The following is a 22,116-nucleotide window of genomic DNA, read 5'->3' as shown; positions in this document are numbered from 1 at the left end:
TGTCTTCTGAAAATGGACAAAAAGGTCATATGTCGTCCAAAAATGAAAAAAAAACGTGACAGTTCAGTATGTCGTCCAATAACAGACAAAAAACGTCATAGTTTAGTATGTCATCCAAAACCGGACGAAGAACATCATAGATGTCGTTGTCCATGATCGGACAAAGAACATCATAGTTTAGTCTGTCATCTGAAAATGGACAAAATCGTCTTAGTATGTCGTCTAAAAATGGACAATAAACATCATAGTTTAGTATGTCGTCCGAAAATGAAAAAACCGTGACAGTCCAGTATATCGTCCAATAACAGACAAAAAAAGTCATAGTTTAGTATGTCGTCCAAAACCAGACAAAAAACATCATAGTTTAGTATGTCGTTCAAAAACGGACAAATAAAACATCATACTTTAGTATGTCGTCTGAAAATGGCCAACAAACGTCACAGTTTAGTATGTCGCCTAAAAACGGATAAAAAACCTCATAGTTTAGTATGTCGTTTGAAAATAGACAAAAAACTTTATAATTCAGTATGTTGTCCGAAAATGGACAAGAAATGTCAGTTTTTGTCCAATCATGCACAACAACGTCATAGTTTAGTATGTCTTCTGAAAATGGACAAAAAGGTCATATGTCGTCCAAAAATGAAAAAAAAAACGTGACAGTTCAGTATGTCGTCCAATAACAGACAAAAAACGTCATAGTTTAGTATGCCGTCCAAAACCGGACGAAGAACATCATAGATGTCATTGTCCATGATCGGACAAAGAACATCATAGTTTAGTCTGTCATCTGAAAATGGACAAAATCGTCTTAGTTTAGTATGTCGTCTAAAAATGGACAATAAACATCATAGTTTAGTATGTCGTCCGAAAATGAAAAAACCGTGACAGTCCAGTATATCGTCCAATAACAGACAAAAAAACGTCATAGTTTAGTATGTCGTCCAAAACCAGACAAAAAACATCATAGTTTAGTATGTCGTTCAAAAACGGACAAATGAAACATCATACTTTAGTATGTCGTCTGAAAATGGCCAACAAACGTCACAGTTTAGTATGTCGCCCAAAAACGGATAAAAAACCTCATAGTTTAGTATGTCGTTTGAAAATAGACAAAAAAATTTATAATTCAGTATGTTGTCCGAAAATGGACAAGAAATGTCAGTTTTTGTCCGATCATGCACAACAACGTCATAGTTTAGTATGTCTTCTGAAAATGGACAAAAAGGTCATATGTCGTCCAAAAATGAAAAAAAACGTGACAGTTCAGTATGTCGTCCAATAACAGACAAAAAACGTCATAGTTTAGTATGTCATCCAAAACCGGACGAAGATCATCATCGATGTCGTTGTCCATGATCGGACAAAGAACATCATACTTTAGTATGTCGTTCCAAAATGGACAAAAACAGTCATAGTTTAATAAGTCGTCTGAAAATGGACAATAAACATCATAGTTTAGTATGTCGCCTGAAAATGGACAAGAAATGTCATTTTTTGTCCAAAAATGAACAAAAAAAATCATAGTTTAGTATGTCGTCCCAAAATGAAAAAACCGTGACAGTCCAGTATGTCGTCCAATAACAGACAAAAAACGTCATAGTTTAATATTTTGTCCAATAACAGACAAGAAACGTCATAGTTTAGTATGTCGTCCAAAACCGGACAAAAAACATCATACTTTAGTATATCATCTGAAAATGGACAAGAAACGTCACAGTTTAGTATGTCACCCAAAAACAGACAACAAACATCATAGTTTAGTATGTCATCCAAAAACGGACAAAAAACGTCATAGTTTAGTGTGTCATTTCAAAATGGACAAAAAACTTAATAATTTAGTATGTCCTCCGAAAATGGACAAGAAATGTCATTTTTTGTCCGATCATGGACAACCACGTCATAGTTTCGTATGTCATACAAAAACAGACAAAAAACATCATAATTTAGTATGTCGTCTGAAAATGGCCAACAAACTTCAGTTTAGTATGTCGTCCAAAATCTGACAAAAAAACGTCATAGTTTAGTATGTTCTCCGGAAATGGAAAAAACACATCATACTCGTATGTCTTTTGAAAATGGAGAAAAACTTCAAACTTTAGTATGTCGTCCAAAATGGAAAAAACACATCATAGTTTAGTATGTCATCTCAATACGGACAAAAAACATCATAGTTTAGTATGTTGTCCGAAAATGGACAACAAACGTCACAGTTTAGTATGTTCTCGGAAAATGGAAAAAAAACACATCATAGTTTACTATGTCGTCCGAAAATGGACAAAAAAGATCATAGTTTAGTATGTCGCCCAAAAACACACAAAAAACGTCACAGTTTAGTATGTCGTCCAAAAACGGACAAAAAATATCATAGTTTAGTATGTCGTCTGAAAATGGACAAGAAACTTCAGTTTAGTATGTCGCCCAAAATTGAACAAAAAAACGTCATAGTTTAGTATGTTCTCCGAAAATGCAAAAAACACATCATACTCGTATGTCTTTTGAAAATGGACAAAAACTTCAAACTTTAGTATGTAATCCGAAAATGGAAAAAACACATCATAGTTTAGTATGTCATCTAAATACGGACAAAAAACATCATAGTTTAGTATGTTGTCCGAAAATGGACAACAAACGTCACAGTTTAGTATGTCGTCTGAAAATGGACAACAAACGTTACAGTTTAGTATGTTCTCTGAAAATGGAAAAAACACATCATAGTTTAGTATGTCATCCAAAAATGGACAAAAAACGTCATAGTTTAGTATTTCATTTGAAAATGGACAAAAAACTTAATAATTTAGTATGTCCTCCGAAAATGGACAAGAAATGTCATTTTTTGTCCGATCATGGACAACAACGTCATAGTTTCGTATGTCATACAAAAACAGACAAAAAACATCATACTTTAGTATATCATCTGAAAATGGACAAGAAACGTCACAGTTTAGTATGTTGCCCAAAAACAGACAACAAACGTCATAGTTTAGTATGTCATCCAAAAACGGACAAAAAACGTCATAGTTTAGTATTTCGTTTGAAAATGGACAACAAATGTCACAGTTTAGTATGTCATCCAAAAACGGACAAAAAACGTCATAGTTTAGTGTGTCATTTGAAAATGGACAAAAAACTTAATAATTTAGTATGTCCTCCGAAAATGGACAAGAAATGTCATTTTTTGTCCGATCATGGACAACCACGTCATAGTTTCGTATGTCATACAAAAACAGACAAAAAACATCATAATTTAGTATGTCGTCTGAAAATGGCCAACAAACTTCAGTTTAGTATGTCGTCCAAAATCTGACAAAAAAACGTCATAGTTTAGCATGTTCTCCGGAAATGGAAAAAACACATCATACTCGTATGTCTTTTGAAAATGGAGAAAAACTTCAAACTTTAGTATGTCGTCCAAAAATGGAAAAAACACATCATAGTTTAGTATGTCATCTAAATACGGACAAAAAACATCATAGTTTAGTATGTTGTCCGAAAATGGACAACAAACCTCACAGTTTAGTATGTTCTCGGAAAATGGAAAAAAACACATCATAGTTTACTATGTCGTCCGAAAATGGACAAAAAAGATCATAGTTTAGTATGTCGCCCAAAAACACACAAAAAACGTCACAGTTTAGTATGTCGTCCAAAAAACGGACAAAAAATATCATAGTTTAGTATGTCGTCTGAAAATGGACAAGAAACTTCAGTTTAGTATGTCGCCCAAAAAACGGACAAAAAACATCATAGTTTAGTATGTTGTCCGAAAATGGACAACAAACGTCACAGTTTAGTATGTTCTCTGAAAATGGAAAAAACACATCATAGTTTAGTATGTCGTCCAAAAACGGACAAAAAAACATCATAGTTTAGTATGTCGCCCAAAAACAGACAACAAACGTCATAGTTTAGTATGTCATCCAAAAACGGACAAAAAACGTCATAGTTTAGTATTTCGTTTGAAAATGGACAACAAATGTCACAGTTTAGTATGTCATCCAAAAACGGACAAAAAACGTCATAGTTTAGTGTGTCATTTGAAAATGGACAAAAAACTTAATAATTTAGTATGTCCTCCGAAAATGGACAAGAAATGTCATTTTTTGTCCGATCATGGACAACCACGTCATAGTTTCGTATGTCATACAAAAACAGACAAAAAACATCATAATTTAGTATGTCGTCTGAAAATGGCCAACAAACTTCAGTTTAGTATGTCGTCCAAAATCTGACAAAAAAAACGTCATAGTTTAGTATGTTCTCCGGAAATGGAAAAACACATCATACTCGTATGTCTTTTGAAAATGGAGAAAAACTTCAAACTTTAGTATGTCGTCCAAAAATGGAAAAAACACATCATAGTTTAGTATGTCATCTCAATACGGACAAAAAACATCATAGTTTAGTATGTTGTCCGAAAATGGACAACAAACGTCACAGTTTAGTATGTTCTCGGAAAATGGAAAAAAACACATCATAGTTTACTATGTCGTCCAAAAATGGACAAAAAAGATCATAGTTTAGTATGTCGCCCAAAAACACACAAAAAACGTCACAGTTTAGTATGTCGTCCAAAAAACGGACAAAAAATATCATAGTTTAGTATGTTGTCTGAAAATGGACAACAAACGTCACAGTTTAGTATGTTCTCTGAAAATGGAAAAACACATCATAGTTTAGTATGTCGTCCAAAAACGGACAAAAAAACATCATAGTTTAGTATGTCGTCCAAAAATGGACAAAAAAACATCATAGTTTAGTATGTCGTCTGAAAATGGACAACAAACGTTACAGTTTAGTATGTTCTCTGAAAATGGAAAAAACACATCATAGTTTAGTATGTCATCCAAAAACGGACAAAAAACGTCATAGTTTAGTATTTCGTTTGAAAATGGACAACAAATGTCACAGTTTAGTATGTCATCCAAAAACGGACAAAAAACGTCATAGTTTAGTGTGTCATTTGAAAATGGACAAAAAACTTAATAATTTAGTATGTCCTCCGAAAATGGACAAGAAATGTCATTTTTTGTCCGATCATGGACAACAACGTCATAGTTTCGTATGTCATACAAAAACAGACAAAAAACATCATAATTTAGTATGTCGTCTGAAAATGGCCAACAAACTTCAGTTTAGTATGTCGTCCAAAAACGGACAAAAAACGTCATAGTTTAGTGTGTCATTTGAAAATGGACAAAAAACTTAATAATTTAGTATGTCCTCCGAAAATGGACAAGAAATGTCATTTTTTGTCCGATCATGGACAACAACGTCATAGTTTCGTATGTCATACAAAAACAGACAAAAAACATCATAATTTAGTATGTCGTCTGAAAATGGCCAACAAACTTCAGTTTAGTATGTCGTCCAAAATCTGACAAAAAAACGTCATAGTTTAGTATGTCGTCCGAAAATGGAAAAAACACATCATCGTCGTATGTCGTTTGAAAATGGACAAAAAACTTCATACTTTAGTATGTCGTCCGAAAATGGACAAGAAACGTCATAGTTTAGTATGTCGTCTGGAAATAGACAAAAAACATCAGTTTAGTATGTCGCCCAAAAACAGACAAAAAACATCATAGTTTAGTATGTCGTCCGTAAATGGAAAAAAAACACACATCATAGTTTAGTATGTCATCCGTAAATGGAAAAAAACACATCATAGTTTAGAATTTCGTCTGAAAATGGACAAAAAACATTCATAATTTTTATCCTGTAAAGGTTGGTGACCGCTGTAGCAGCATTCTGAAATGGCACCCACAATGACAGGCCCTGCTGATGGCATACTCTGTGCCACGGCAGTAGCGGAGTTCTGGAAGAGCTATCAGAGTTTATCCTGGTCGTATGTCGTCCGAAAATGGACAATAAACGTCACAGTTTAGTATTTCGTCCGAAAATGGACAATAAACGTCATAGGTTAGTATGTCGTCCGACAAAGGACAAAAAAACGCCATAGTTTACTATGTCGTCCAAAAATGGACAAAAAAGATCATAGTTTAGTATTTTGTCCGAAAACGGACAAGAAATGTCAGTTTAGTATGTCGCCCAAAAACACAAAAAACATCACAGTTTAGTATGTCGTCCAAAAATGGACAAAAAATATCATAGTTTAGTATGTCATCTGAAAATGGACAAAAAACTTCATAATTTAGTATGTCGTCCAAAAACGGACAAAAATCATCATAGTTTTGTATGTCGTCCGAAAATGGACAAAAACGTCTTAGTGTAGTATGTCGTCCGAAAATGGACAATAAACGTCATAGTTTAGTATGTCGTCATAAACGTCATAGTGTAGTATATCATCAAAAATGTCATCATAAACATCATAGTATATCGTCAAAAATGCTGTCAAAAACGTTATACTTTAGTATGCATTGTTAAAAGTTTCATAAAAATGTTTTGAAAAAGCATAAAAAAACGTCATAGTCATGACAGGAAAACAGCCACAAAACATTTTTGATCGAATAAGACAATGATGTCCATGGAAACCACATTTTCATGTTTTGTGACATTTCTGAAGAATTATATATGATTAAATATCTAAGTTATAATAACATTATATTGATATTTCATACTTATTTAAATACTGTTAAAAACTTACAATATTATATAAAATACTAATTTTCTGACTAAAATGCTTTGTAGAAACTGTAAAAGAAAGAGTAGAGTCACTCATATAATGGAAGCCAATTTATTAGACAGCCTTAATATTAGGTACACATGGAAGTATTGTTTGTGCTTCAACACTCGCAAACATACAATCCCAATAAGTTAAACAGTTTGAGGACAGACTAATGTTTCAATATTATTTTCTCTGATAAATAATTTTAATATAAATCAATTGCTTCGACAGAGTAAACCCTATACAACAGCAAATTATAACAGAAATAAAAATAAACACAAACTCAAGCGTTTGCATCACAGAAAATGCGTTATAGTGCAATATACAACTCGTTTGGCCAGGAAAGAGGCAAAGGGAAAGAGGAAAATAAAGTGGCGAGGGTTAAAGTTTCTTTTTTTTCTTGCAAAGCCATTCACCATTGGATGGGTTTTACATTGCACTAGAGGAGGAAACAGACAAAGAAAATATAGATATTAGTTCTTTTTCCCAGTTTTGACCACTAACAGCTACAGCTAAAACGTCACAAACACGGTGGCTTCACATTGGCATTTTTAAAAGGAAAAAGTTATCACTACTTCACAGTCAGAAAAATCACCAGTCAACAGTGAGACGCTAAAACAGCAACATATGGCAGATACACGACACTACTGAGTGCATGGCCCAATTAAACATCATTACTAACCAATGATAAGACTTAATCTGACAGGATACAATACTGAAATACAACTGGCCCTTTTATGATTATTCATTAAATATCAGCAAGCAACGGCCTTTTCGACATTAAAACGTGAAGAAGTCTCTCTGGAGAAAAGGAAAAAAGGTTGTGGCAAGGAAATACTTGAGTCTCGGCAGCCGGAGGAGGGATGATTCTGGCTTTTTTACAGAGCGCGTTCTCTTTTCTGCTAAGCCAAGCAATTGAAACTACACTGAAAACTTGTTTTGAGTATCAAACGCTCGCAAACCGTAGACGTACATTACAGAGTTCACAGAGGGAAGCAGCTAACGGTAAATCACGTTGGCTGAATGGGCAAAAAACTATCAAAAAATCCACAGAACGTCTGATATTCACTTTCTGTTGCCGTTTTGTAATCAGTGTTTTCAAAACAGCAACCTTTTGTAACGCTAGCTTAGTTAGCTGACAGCAAACGACACATGAAACACAAAAAAAAAATGTTACAAACCTGCACAAATAAAAATAAAATCATTCAAAAAGTGTCTTGACAGCAGTACCCACCACCAAATTTACAGTATAATGCATTTAAAATTACATTGCACCATTTTGTGAGGGTATAGCAAGAAAGCTGAAGAGAAATCTATGACGTGATTTCCCGCCTTTTCTGCCTTTCCCACCAAAAAAACCAACCATCTGCTCTCTAAACCGCCAAAAAGGGACACTAAAAGGAGGTAAAACCTGCTGGGAAAAACACTTTTTGAAAATAACCAAACATTTTTTCAGTCCATAGAGTTCTACGGGAACCTTGCCAATCATGTTGTTCAGGTCTCGAATTTGCTTCCAGCATATTGACAAGTTGGCAACTTTCACAGTGGATTTCAGAAAAACCAGAAGATGACCAGCCAGAAAGTTGGAAATATGAATTAGCTTAGTGCCTCTTTAGCTTCTTGGCTATGTTGACAGTCCAATAGTGTGTATGTATAACTAAAAAGACACCAGTTTAGCTAGTTTAACACATGCTGGCTGCTTAGCCTCAGTAAATGTGCAGTTGTTTATACGCCTTGTAACAATGTGCATATGTGCACTTCTTTGCTCTGACCACCAGGGGGCAGAATCGATACATTATACAGAATTATGCAGACATGTTCGGGGTGCGTAATTCTGTATTACTCACTCAAAACAAAGCTTTCAGATTCGTAATTCTATAAAATATACAGAGTTGTGCACACCAAACAAAGCTGTGTAGATCTAATAAACTGGTAGCATGTTTTTATCAGGTTTGATACTCAAAAATTAAGCTTTTGGTGGAGTTATTCGGCCGCAACGTCATAGAAAACAGCTAAATGCTAACTCTGTGCCTCTCAGAACATCCACACTGGGTACAAACACAGTAACAGTCCACACAAGTCCAAGCATGCTACTGAATACGAACATCTCAAACAGGGTGAGGGCGCGGGGGAGGACTCCTCTCTGAAGAAATTCTTTATACACATATATTGCATGTTGACGGATATATTTTACAATATGAGCCTCTCAGACTGCACATCCCTCCTCCACCCGCTTCTAATAAAACTCACACAGAGGAAGGAACCCAAAGGAATAAACAAAATGTCTACCTTTTACACATTCTAGCAGGTTTTTATAGCATACAATATTACATTTTGGTACTTTTCCGTTTCAAATGGCCTTCTGTTCTGATATTTAAACCTTTTTAAATAGTTGCATCCATTGTAAAACATGAGAATACTTGCAACAGTTTTATTCTTTGATATAACATATATGTTTTTTTAATCATCTAAGATGTCTTTTTTTTTTCTTCTCAAGCAAGATGCATACACAATTAATGGGTAGGATTTGGTCGTGGGGGGATGATGTGGAGGTAAGACGGGGGAGTCGAGGTTTAAGAGGAGAGAGATGTGATTGGAGGATTTTAACTTGTCACTTCCTCGTCTGGTTTGTTCATGGCCTTGAGCTGCTCCAGCAGGCTGGTGGGGGTGAAGATGTGGGTCGATCCTGGAGACACGCACACAAAAAAAAGACACACACAACCACACAAAAAGAGCATCAGATCTGAACGACTGGGAACAAACAGCTTCTAAAAATGTGTTTTCAGCTCTTGTTATGGATGCCTCTTTTAGATGGTACATAATGAAAGTAAAGTTAGAAACACAGAGCAAACCCAAAGCTATGACATCATCACCAGTTAGTCAGCAGGTTAAAATGGATCACGTGTCAAAGAGTTTAAAAAAAACTGAGTGGGAGGTTTTAATGTGGTTGAGGTTAATTGCTTTGAGTGTGTCCATTTTTAAAGACTTTACATAAATCTTAAAAAACAATTCAAGCTAAACAATATATCACCTTATTTATCTGACTTAGTTACTAGTAATACTGCAGATTCTGATACTTTAGATCTTGCACTACTTTAGCAGAATGGAAAACAAATTGTGGCGGTATTAACTTCATTTCAAATTGGAAGTCTTACTCTTAGACTGTAAATAAAAGATGGACGTAGCCTCTTAGTATGATCAGTCAATCCAAGCAGAATTGTTTCAAACCTGCATTCCTTGTAACAGTCAGTAGGGGGCGACTCCCTAAGTCAGATTGTCTCGACTCCTTCTACTATCTACATCTCATCATTTTCTAAATCCTTTTCACGACAGGAAGCAACAACAACAATTTCCTGGCAGCAACCTATCATACAAAAAATGTCCAAGTTTTGCCAAAGATTTGGATTGTGCAATGAAGTGCTAGTTTTGTTTTGTTTTTGGTGAATTATCCATTTTAATGATTAGTTGCATGCAAAAAAAAACAATTCCCCTGTCACTATTTTGAGTTAACACTGTCAGTGCATTTGTATTTAGCCATGTCAAATACAACTGTAATTGAAGAAGTACAAACATGTCAGAGCTCCTTTTTTTTTTTTTTTTTTTTTACCCCTATAGCAGAATATTAATGAGGTGCAGTCAGGCCATTCTACAAAGTACTAAAGAATGGTCTGGTTATGTGAGACTAAGTCTGGTTGAAATTTCAAAACTCATCCACAAACCAATAGGTGGCGTCACAGTGGCTACATCCATCTATTATATCCAGTCAAAGGTTTGATTCTTTATTTAATCATTTAAACTTAAAATTTACACAAACATACAGTTTGACACCAAGATATTAAGCTGTGTTAAGTCGACTGAACATCATGGAAGCACACAGATCAGAGATGACGACACACAACTCTTGTGACTACGTTAGAAACCCTGCAACACCACACCTGAACACGCAGAACAGCCAATCAAAAGGTGCACAACTGCCTTTAATTAACAGACATGCTGCTCTAAAAGCTACAAAGCACTGCAAAAAAAGACACAAGCAGATCTTCTCTATGTGTCATGACATCTAGAACCAGAGTTTATAGTCTTATGTAAATATGAGGGACCCTAATGACACGAAGATGAACTTTTGAAACAGCTGAAGACACATTTTCAACATTATAAAACTTGAAAGGTGCTGGACTGGAGTAAAGCAAAAACTTTGCCAGATTGGTTTGTCACTACCTTACCAGATTTCCTGATGGGTTTACTGCCATCCTAATTCCTGATTGTAAAGGAGGCAAACAGATGATTTGATTTACTCCTCACACCTGTTCATCAACATCATCAACAGGTTTTTTTAGCTACTTTTTGGTTTGTTTCTGGTGCAAAGCTGCGTGTTTCTTCCTGTTTGGCTTGATTTTTACCTTAAGTTACAACTAAACCTGATCCCGTGAGGTGCCACAACAGGAAGAGGAGGTAGTTGGAGGTTAAAACAGAAGAGAAAGAGGCAAGCCCACCTCGAGTTGTGTAATTATGGTGATGTGGAGGGTCGTGAGTGTCGTGAGTTCGGGGGGGTTTAGTGTGTCGGACTGGTCTCGCCTGCTTCTCTGCTGTTCCCCAAACACACAGCTTCGTTGGGCTTTTTTCAGCCCCAGAAACACAACACAGTGATGTTGAGCTACAACACCACGAAACCACTACGTGTGACCAGGTTCAGACCAAAACAGCATTGCAAAAACAAAGAGTTTGTTTTAGTAGGTGATGGCCATTTTGCTCAGGAAGTGTTGAATGTGGCAGTATGTAGTTATACTGCTCATGGTGAGAGCTGCTTACTGAGGAAACCATCGAGAGTTGGTTTGGAAACGATATTGCTTTAGCAGATTAGTCATGAATGAGACGGATGCCCAGAACTACCGTGTTCAGTCTTTAGTGGGTGAAGGTCCGGCTTTAAATCCTAATATACTAAATGTGAAATTACGTTGCTAATAAAACACAAAATCAACAAGTAGATACACAGTAATTGGCATTCATACTTATTACTATATTTTATACTGCTCCATATATTTGTTAGATTTCAATGTCATTTTGCGGATTTCAGCCAGTTAAAGAAGGATGAACCAGTTTTTGGTGCGTTTCTACGAACTCATAAATAGTTTCTCAATCCAGAAATCAAAGAAACCCCATGTCTTCCTTTCATAATGCAAGTAAAACCAAATTTTCATTGATTTCTACCTATAGACAGCCATTTTGACTTGTGCTGCCTCCAAAAGTTGCCCTAACTCTGAAATGCATTATTCAACCGAATAACACATATCAAATTTTACCAACAGGTGGCAGTAAAGATTTTTGGGGAAATTTGCATAACTGAGTCACTAATTTATCGGTTACTGTCAATATTTTGATGTAAATCTGCATTCAGATGCAGTTTCTTTTATCAAATTCTATCTATGAGAAGCCACTCAGATGTCTTCAAAAAAGTACTTTTGCCAAAGTTTCCAAATTCCAGATGCTGTTTCTAACTTTCAAATGTGCTTCTTGATTGCCCACATATATCAGATTTGAGCAATCTTGGAAACATTTCATCAACAGCAAAGATTTTCGAGGAACTCTGCATAACTTAGTCACTAATGTATCATTTAGTGTTAATATTTTGATGTAAGTCTGGATTCAGATGCAGTTTCTTTAAACTCACTAGTAGTTTTTTGAACAAGACATAAAAGAAAACCTTGGTTTCTATTTTATCTCTTTTATCAAATTCTATTTATGAGAAGCCACTCAAATGTTTCCAAAAATGTACTTATGCCAAAGTTCCCAAATTCTTGATGCTGGTTCTAACTCTTCAATGTGTTTTTTGTTGTCCATGCAGATCAAATTTGAGCAGTCTAGCAAACATTTCATCAACAGTCACCGTAACTGAGTCACTAATTTATTGAGTACTGTTAATATTTTGATGTAAATTCCAGTGCAGTTTCTTGAACTTTTCATTTTAACCCTTGGGTCAAAACAAATCTCCACTCAGATTTATCCAAAAATTGACTAAAAGTTCCCAAATTCCTGATGCTAGTTCCAACTCTTGAATGCGCTTCTTGGTTGCCCACACAGATCAAATTTGAGCAAACTAGCAAACATTTCACCAACAGCAAAGATTTCCGAGGAACTATGGATAACTGAGTGACTAATTTATCGATTGTTGTTAATATTTTGATGTAAATCCAGATTCAGGTGCTAAGCATGGTTAGCTTTGGCCGAGTATGCACTCAAATCCTATAAGAAGTATTTTGAAAGTATGATCTGTATCTTTTGAATAGTTTATGCGCTCCTGGATCAAGAAAACAAATAGTGCGCTGGGATAAAGGATGATTTTTGTAAGAAATGAAGAGTCTACACTAAAGGAGGAGGGATTAGTTTGGCATGTGTGGCATCATTATTTTTCATTAGGTTGCTAAAGCATATCAGGTGGATCAATGCTACATTCTCAGACTGTGTCGGCAAAGAGGCGTCATGGAGGCAGTGATACAGAGGGCAAAGGTTTGGGTGACTGAAGTGAAATCGTTATTGTTCTTGACCATCTACGTTTCCGCCCCAGAGTTGCCCTGTGTGTCAGCACCCTGAAAGACATTTAAGACGATCCAGCCCCCCTCTGCAGACGAGCCATGAGCCATGTGAGCATGTGATGGTGGGCTGAGTGGACAAAGTCAAAGGACTGGGAGTCAAAAAATAAACAGAAAAATAAAACGCACAAGGACAAAAACGGAGAAAATGCTTCTTTGAAATCCAACATCAACTCAAGGGCCTGCCCTGAAAAGAAACCAAGGTGATTCTCGCTGCAAAGGGCTAACTGGAAAAATAATCAGACAGTAAAAAACTGATAAAGATGTCGGGGTAGATTAAATCTGGTGTTAAAAACAGGCTCAAAGGGCCTTTTTCGGGTGGCCATCAAGGGACGATTTAATCCACCCAGCGGAGATGATGGGAGGAGGCAGCAGGGATGGGGTCACGACCTCCTCAGGCATGGACACCAGGACTGGATTTGTAGACGTTCGTACAACATAATTTGGTTAAATATTGTTTCTACATGAGGCATCTCACTTTTCATGCTCTTGTTTTGTCAGTCGACAGTCCAGATGAGCTCTAAACTTGTCGATAACACGCCTGGGATGAAGTTTGGAGGTTTGGTTTTGGCCTGATGCAACAGCAGGATTCCTGTTTTGGTAAATGTCATACAGGGGGGTGGATCGGTCCATGCAGTGAGGAAAGGTCGGGGGTGTCCATCCCTGAGGGACACGGGGTAGCAGGAGGGTGGAGTTACATAAAAAACAGTACTGAGAGTTCAAAGAACGAACAAGGAGGAAGCCCTTGTGCTGTGAAGGTTCAGAAAGGGCTTCTTTGTGCGGCTGCCTTTACTTTTTTCTCTGTGATTTCTCTCTCCCTCCCTCCCAATCTGTCTCTGCCTCACTCGGCTGAGGGGTCAGCGTCCTCAAAGGACACCCTAGTGGACTCTCGGAAGTCGGGGTGCTGCAGGTCCGATAAGAATTTGGTGGGGGTGAGCATGTGGGTGGAACCTGTGGAGGAACAGAAGTGGCTTCACCACTCGTCTCACAGCACATGCCCCTAACCCCACTCTCTCTCCAGAACGAAACCAAACCAAAAAAACACACAAAAAGAAGGGTCAGGATCAAGCAACCAGTCACACACACAAACAGAGACACACACTCGCACACAAACTCGCTGTGTTGCACAAACACAGGGGGGGAAAGACGCACAGACAGAAAAAGACATGGCGTGGCTGCAAATTTAAAGACAACAGTTGTTTTTTAAAAGACAACAGCTGAAGCAGAGCAACAACAGAAAAAAGACACTTTCCCATTTAAAACACAGACTGGCTGGCGAAGCTTTAACAAATAAACAGTACACGGGGGGCATAACATAAAGGGCTATTTTAACAGAACACATAGCATACGGTAGGCAGGTTGTAACGCTATCTGGAACCGTTCAGAGTAAAGTGCTGCAGTGGGACTGTGGTGCATCCTGGAGGATACACAATGCTAAATTGAGCTATATATATATGCAAAACTCGACCCAGAATTCCTGAAATGTCAGTTTGTGTGTAAAAGGAGAAAGAGAGAAAGTTTATTTAGTTGTATACAGTGCAGAAATAACACATTTTTTATCACGTATTGGTTGAAAAAATTGTAATTTCATGATGGTGACTGTGTTTTTGGCAGTGTTTTCTATATTTATTGTCCAAAAAAACTGAACAATCTTTTGAATTAATTCCAAAAAGTAGTGCTTAAAAACTTCTAAAACATCACTGGAAAACATATTATTCTAATATAGGTTTTAATATATAATAACAAGCTTCATTTGTCTATTTCTACACTGAGTTTGCACTTCTACCTCCATCACTTTCTTCAGTTTTGTCCCTCCATCTTTACTTTATAGCTGCATCCCAGTTCAAAAGCTTCAAAAAAACTGAAACTAGACTTCAAATCTTCTCCAAATGCTTCAAATTTTCTATCTTATGTCAACTCAGAAACACTCCAGCTCTGTTTTTAAGGTCGTAGTTGGTGCGTCTTTGAGCAAACATCGAGCCTAGACGTTGAGCGGTTCTTCGTTCGTTCTTTCTGCTTTTATTTCCCGTCATCCTGCGCTCAGCGGCGCCCCCCTGCAGCACTACTCACCGATGATGGCTTCCCACTTCCCATTGGCCTGTGTGACTTCGTAGGCACAGCGCATCTCACTGAAGGAGACGCCGCCGATGATGAAGACCATGACGCGAGGCCCGGTGCGGTATTCTCCAGGAGTCTTACTCTTGTGCCAGTGTCCGTACCGAGCACTACAGGGAAAAAAGATGTTGTTACAGTATGTTTTTTCTGTTATCTTTCATCGTCATCCGGCATACCGGGCACTGTCCCGGTGGGCCGGTGTCTAGTGGAGCTAGTCAACAGGTTCCCCCGGACCTGTAATCAGTAAATTGTAATGACATTTTAGTCGAGTCGCTTCTATTATCCCAGCGCGGCTTTTCCAGTGTTTACGTCGTTGGTTATCAGCTCAGGAAACACACAGACCAATTACATATGAATTCAGGCATCCCACGTGACGCTACTCAGCCAATGAAATCTCTGCATTTTAGCCGCTAAGCAAGCTCAGCGTTCAGAAAACAGTTTAGAGGCAAAGGACAGACAAGAGGACAGAGTAGATAGGAAGACAAGTAACGCAACACCGAGAAGAAAGTAGCCCTGCACATGCTGATTATGTTCAGCTAAACATACAGCTATGAGGCAGTTTTCTCAACTATGAATATAATCCAAACTAAATATCGTACCAGACTGACCAGTAAGCTCCACCCTGACACCATTCAGACCACGATTCAAAATACTGACAGGACAACCTGCAGCTCAGTTCTCCCATTAAGCAGCAGGGATATATAAAAAAAAAAAAGTATTTCGTTTGGATTTGAAGACGCTTTGAAGACGTTTCTTGACGTTTCTTGATGTTGGAGGAGAAGACGACCAGCTTTGGACCTTTGCGGTAAGAAAACTGGGGCCGTTTCTCAGTACGTAACTGTCCGTACTTGATTCTGACGTACTCATGAAACATCATTATCGAGACTGCATCGGACCAGACTAGTGAGTATAGATATGAATCAGTAGATAGGACCACAGATATGAATCGGTAGACAGGACGTAGATATGAATCGATAGACAGATAGATATATATCTGTGGCTGCAGCTGGCAGTGAACAGGAGGATTTTATTAGAGGAAGTCAGACACAGTCACACAGAGAAACATTAGAGCTCACACTGAAACGGAGCTACAGCTCTGTGTCTTGTAGAAGATTTATTTTCAAAGCTACATGTGTGACGGTAATAATCCGTGCCAGAGCAGAGGATGAGGATAGCTCACTTTAATTTGAATTTGAAAGTCACTTGGTTGTTGTAAAATGGGTGTAAAATGTTCTGTAATGAGCATGTTGTATGTTGTGACTCCAGGAAGAGTAGCTGTACTTGTTGCAGCTAATGGAGATCAAATAAATACAAATGAAGTCTGTTTTCCAGCTGCGAAGAAGATTCACAGGATGAACTGTCAGCGCACAAGAAAGTTTGGTGAACAGTGAAAGAAGATGAGACCGCACTGAGCTTGTTGGGCAGAAAGTTGTTTTTTTTTTAAATTTCCCAATGGCGTTTGAGTGCATGTTGAAGTGCGTTAGTACCTGACTGCAGTGGTGCTGAAGGAGGCAGAGGAGCGGGTGGAGATGTAGGGGTAGTGCTTAGTGTCCAGCTTATCGTCGATAGCATCCTGCAGGAGAATTTAGAAAACAAACAGTGATATTATCTGCCTCTCACACACACATATATTTATACATATATATACAGTCATTTGAATAGGGGCTTCACAGTTGTATCACATCTCTTAGCAACCACATGTGGAGGTCCATTGGAGAATTAGCTTTGCACAAATAAGGAGCTAAATATAGTCGATGACAACCAGGATGGAAATGTTTGACTCTTTGGCTGCTGTCGGTTTATGTCAACAATAAAATAAATAACTGCCTCATAAATCAGTTTGAGGGAAAAAAATAACAGAGATGTTATTGAAACTGAACCTCCAACATGGCAACAGGTTTAAAAAAAAAAAAGCTTCCTTTAGCCCTTAAAACAACACTTTAAACCATTAATAGAATAAAAACTACAAACAGACCTCCATGATGTCCTTGACCAGTGGTGTCCAGCGGGATAGCTGGTAGGTTTGCTCGCTCACACGCTCCTTCCTGTCCAGCTTCTTCCCTCTGCGGAGGGTCGACTGGTGACGGAAAGGAGAGATACGGAAATAAAACGTGTAGAAATGAATCATCCGTGTGTCTCTTGTGTTCATACGTCAGGATTCAGTCCTCAGTAAACAAAACACAAACTGTTCTGCTGGATGTCTGGCTACTCAAAGACCTGAAACATCTGGATTTTCTCAACAAAAATTTCCCTGCAAAGTAGGGATCGACTGATATGGGCGTTTCCAGACCGATACCAAAGCCGATTATTGGAAAATTCAGAAATGCAGATAACCGTTTATGATCGTTTTCTATTCCTGTCTTTTAAAATTGAAGATTCATTTGATAACGATGTGAAGCAGTTTGTAGCATGTATTTTGACATGTGCTATGTAAATAACATTTATTATTATTATGATGATGAAGACAGATGATGTGCACGATTAAGCAACAACCCAAAAAGTAAATTGTTAAAGACAAAAGTGAATTTGGTCTCTTTATGGACTGAAAATGTTGAAGAAATAATGAAGAAAGACATGCTAAGCTATGCTAAGCTAACCTAAGCTAAGCCTTTGTTATTCACAGAGAGGAAATTTGAAGTAAAAGCAGCAAAGAAGATTGTGCAAAAATGTAGGGAGCATTAGTGGATGTTGTAAAACCACTTCTCTTGACAAAAAATATGTCCTTTAACATGTAATTATGTGTGTAGTACCTTTGCTAACAAGCAGCTACATCAATATTTATCTGTGACAGAAAACATCTTTTAAGCAAAACTGATTTCCATAACATAAACTAAAACTAGTGTTACCTTTGAGGGTATAAAAACAGTTCAAAAAGCTGTGATACATTTTAAAAATGGACATAATCAAAAGCAAACTATCCATAATTGGTAGTTACATGGAACAAGGAGAAGACAAGCGAACAGATATTATAAATTAAGAGAAAGAAACAAGAACTAGAGGAACTGAAAGGAGGTGTCAGATGAGAATGAGATGTGAGAAATGGAAGCTCTTACGTCTGTGATGATGGGGACGCCCAGGTGAGCCATGTTGGTGATGATCTCACTGTCCTCAGGTGGAATCTGAGCGTGTTGGATCAGCTTGTTCAGGTTCTCCTCCGTGATGCCTGAACACACACATACAGGTCATATGACGTAACTGTACATGAATATCTGCCGTGTTTACATTTAATATTGTTCAGTCTGTTCTGGGATGAAGGGGTTTGATATCTCTGCACTTTCACATGACATAAAGCAGATTATTATAGCTGTTCAGAGCTGTCTGACCTAAAAACAACCTTCTGATTTCATTATTATTTGTGTCCTGTGAAACTGAATTTTCACTCTTGCTGACCACCTGACATGTTTAATCTGCAGTAATTGTTTCATTTGTTGTAGCGGTCGACAATAAAAAGTGACTTTACTGTAAATATCAGGTTAGTATGACTTTTTCTGTGCATTTCAACAGTTGTAGGTGAAGTAAAAAGATACTAATACTCACAAGTCTGCGTTAAAATCTATAAAGACATCAGCTAAAGCAACAACAAACAGTAAATAGAGCGTAAACCAGAACAGGTTGGACAAAAAACAAGCAACAAACAGCAGCACAGTGTTGTCGAAGCCCCAGAATTGTTTTCAATATGGCGTTTACAGTCTTTTTCTTACCGTTCTTGAGGAAAATGTAAAGCAGGATGATGCGGATCTTGTCGTATGTGCTGACGTTAGCGTCTAGCAGGATCGGCACGATGGCCCTCATGGGGTCTTTGATCTTCTCTCCCTCGGCATCTGTGCCCATAGCCAGATCCTAAAACAGAAAATTCATGTTTGTCACTTAAAATGGTCAGAAAACCTTAATTTAAAAAAACTCATACACCAGTTTACAGGGACTATAACAGCACTATATATTTAACCTTTAGATGTAAAAGTGATTGGACCCTACACTCATCCATAACTGGGTCAAAAATGACCATTTTCATATCACTTTTGTCATTTTGGTTAAGAATAATACAGTATATATTTTATCTGTTTTTATTGTATTTTTGCCCACACAAGAATAATTTCATGTTTAAAAAATGTTCATTTTTCACTTTATACCAGATTTTGAATATTTTAAGGACTGAAAAAGAAGAATATTACACAGAACAGCAACAAAACAATGTCAACGTCCATTTTGTTGACATTTTCTACTCCTTTCCTCCAGGTTTGTGCACTTCATCACCTCTTGTGCAATATCATCAGTGATAAAAAGCTTGGGGTAGTAATGCAAATATTACAATTTCTTTAAAATTATAAAACAGAACTGAAAAACTTAAAAGAAATGATGTCAACATTTCTGCATCTAAGGGTCAACGAGACCATATTGTGAACATTTACAGGTTTATAATTTTATTTTTGGGTCTACTAATGTATGTTTACATGCTTTGATGTTCAAAAAACACAGTATTTTTTACCATACATCCGTCTGAAAAATGCCTGTTTTTGCTTCTGTCCCTTTAAGACAAAGCACCAAACCCGAAAAGTGTGAGACGGGCTCTTTAATCACTGAAGATTTCAGACATTATTGTTTAATAGATCTGTGCATGAACCTTAGACTGCAGGAAAAACTGCAGACAGCTTTAACCTCTCCTCTTTAATATTCTTATCTCCTTTCCTGTCTTTGCTTTTGTTCCCTCTTTCACCGTTTGTTTTCTCACCTGTTCCACACGGCACAGTTTGTCCACCGTTCCCTGGTAATGCTTCATGCAGTCCTCAGCCAGCTGCAGGTGAGTGGAGTACTGAAAAACACAAAACACATCATGTCAGAATACAAACCCAAACACACAGAAGAAAAAATACCAACATACAGACAAAAACTAACCTTGCTGAGCTCCTTCTGGTACTGAGGCATCTTCTTCAGCATCTGGGACAAATCCCTCATTGTGGTCTGTCGGACCAAAAGAAACGCACTGAATTACACAATAAAGTCCAAGAAAAAGTGTGACAGCATTAATGTAAGTTGCCATTAAAGCGATGACAAAGTATTAGCAACAAGGCGTCTTTTTGTTGGATGAAACAACATTTAGAAACAGAAGCAGCTCAAGAAATAAAGCATCTGTTTCCTTAAGACTTTAAAGATGGATTTGGTCAAATGTATAAATACACTAAATTATAAACTTAAAGTAATATTTCAGATCTTTTTCCCCGAAAACACACCCTGTGCCGCCTTATTCGGCTCTTTATTCCTGCGCTCCTACATGACTAGAAGTACTTAATCTACTACGTAGAAGCAATAAATACAGCGAGGATTTAACGGAGCCAACTTCTTTGCTTCATCGTCTTCTTTACCTTCTCTCCAGTGTTCATCCTCTTGCTGGCAGAAAAGTCCTTCAGCTGGCGTGTCACTTCCCTAAAGAAAAAATGGAAAATTAGCAAATAGTAACGGAAAGGACATCGTATTGTTTGAAAAGACGTGTGAAGTATAAAGAGAAGTACTCACTGGGACACCTCGGCTATGTGTTTGTGTCTCAGGCTCACCCACAGGTCATCGTCCTCGTGCAGAAGAACTTCCTTCTCACGAGAGTCTCCGATGCCGCTGGTCTCATACCTGAAGAACCAAACACGAACAAGCATTACAGTCAACTGAATGTATTTCAGGCTCAGTTTTGTGATTGAACATGACGCTCATTGTCGTTTCGTACTTGTACACGTCGTTCTCGATGGGCAGCAGGTCGTAGCCCATGGCCTGGAAGGTGAGCTCATGCAGGACGGGTGACACCGGGTCAAACGCCCTGTCCAGGATGATCAGCTGTGAGCGAGCCTTATCTGGACCCTACAGTGACAAAAATTTAAATAAAAAAACTATAAAATAATCACATATCCTTCATTTGTCTGCATGTAGAATTCAACTGTGTGACATTTAGCAGCGTCATTTCTGTCTACTATACAACGCAGTGTAGTCAAAATGAGCTAAAATACACACAAAAAAAACATGCTGAGGACACAAAACAAAAGGTGAAAACAAACGAAAGAAGAGATAAAACATGAATTCTCCAGAGCTCACCTCTCCCATGGTGGGATCATCAGCCTTGTAGGCGTCCAGTTTGTCCTGAACCAGCTGGGCCAGGGTGGCATTGTCCTTATACTCTCTGATGGATTAAAAAAACAGAATTATAAGAAGAAACATACATAAAAAGACAGGAAAGCAGATAAATGACGAGGAGAAAAGAAGTGGATACCATAAATATTCAAGCAAAAAGAAGACACAATGACAAAAAATAGCACAAAAGACAATCCTGAAAAAATATTTTGACCCACAAACAGACACTAAACACCTAAATACAAATGTGTTTGTCTTCATTTAATCTGCTTTGGCAGTTGTTTCTAAAGAGGGGTTCTGGGCACTATGTGAGGTCACAAGATGACTTCCAGAAATCCAGAAAACAATTAAAAAACATCATATTTTAGCTGTAATTGTCAAAAAAAAAGTTAAAAAACCTGTGAGTCTGATTCTCCAAACTACTGTATGTGTACTTAGTGTTACAGATTATACACAGAGATTATTTTGACTCGTGTTCTGTTCAAATTAAAAAACTGGAGAACAACATTATGGTTGTTAGGCTGTGTGTATTTTTTGTGTGGTGTTATGCCTGTGTTTCAGGGACAAAATGATGACGCCTATCTTGTTCAAAACTTGTACAAGAATGGTCCAAACAACTCCTGAAAAAGATTAGCGAAAAGCAAAAAAACTGGAGATGGCTATAAGAACATTTCCAAG

At 37.5% G+C, this 22,116-nt stretch overlaps 1 protein-coding gene across 2 annotated transcripts in view; it reads right to left on the bottom strand.

The window, feature by feature from the left end:
• Positions 1-6,678: 6,678 nt before the first annotated feature.
• The window catches only part of stxbp1a (syntaxin binding protein 1a), a 45,299-nt gene continuing 29,861 nt past the window's right edge, over positions 6,679-22,116 (bottom strand). Inside the window, exons 8-20 of one of the 2 annotated variants that reach the window (XM_022191015.2) lie at positions 21,403-21,487; positions 21,041-21,171; positions 20,839-20,946; positions 20,688-20,748; positions 20,221-20,286; positions 20,057-20,137; positions 19,029-19,167; positions 18,381-18,490; positions 17,303-17,404; positions 16,815-16,900; positions 15,283-15,437; positions 14,006-14,163; positions 6,679-9,311 (exon numbers count right to left, since the gene is read on the bottom strand). In XM_022191015.2, the coding sequence (XP_022046707.1) occupies positions 14,054-14,163; positions 15,283-15,437; positions 16,815-16,900; positions 17,303-17,404; positions 18,381-18,490; positions 19,029-19,167; positions 20,057-20,137; positions 20,221-20,286; positions 20,688-20,748; positions 20,839-20,946; positions 21,041-21,171; positions 21,403-21,487 (1,234 nt within the window). In that variant the 3' untranslated portion in view covers positions 6,679-9,311; positions 14,006-14,053. The remainder of the gene's footprint in view (positions 9,312-14,005; positions 14,164-15,282; positions 15,438-16,814; positions 16,901-17,302; positions 17,405-18,380; positions 18,491-19,028; positions 19,168-20,056; positions 20,138-20,220; positions 20,287-20,687; positions 20,749-20,838; positions 20,947-21,040; positions 21,172-21,402; positions 21,488-22,116) is intronic. The other variant, XM_022191016.2, reaches the window with a different exon arrangement.

Source organism: Acanthochromis polyacanthus, chromosome 18 (genome assembly GCF_021347895.1).
Source record: "Acanthochromis polyacanthus isolate Apoly-LR-REF ecotype Palm Island chromosome 18, KAUST_Apoly_ChrSc, whole genome shotgun sequence".
Classification (NCBI taxonomy): Eukaryota; Metazoa; Chordata; class Actinopteri; family Pomacentridae; genus Acanthochromis; species Acanthochromis polyacanthus.
The sequence above is the reverse complement of the archived record's forward strand: the minus strand, read 5'-3'. Positions and strand labels throughout refer to the sequence as shown.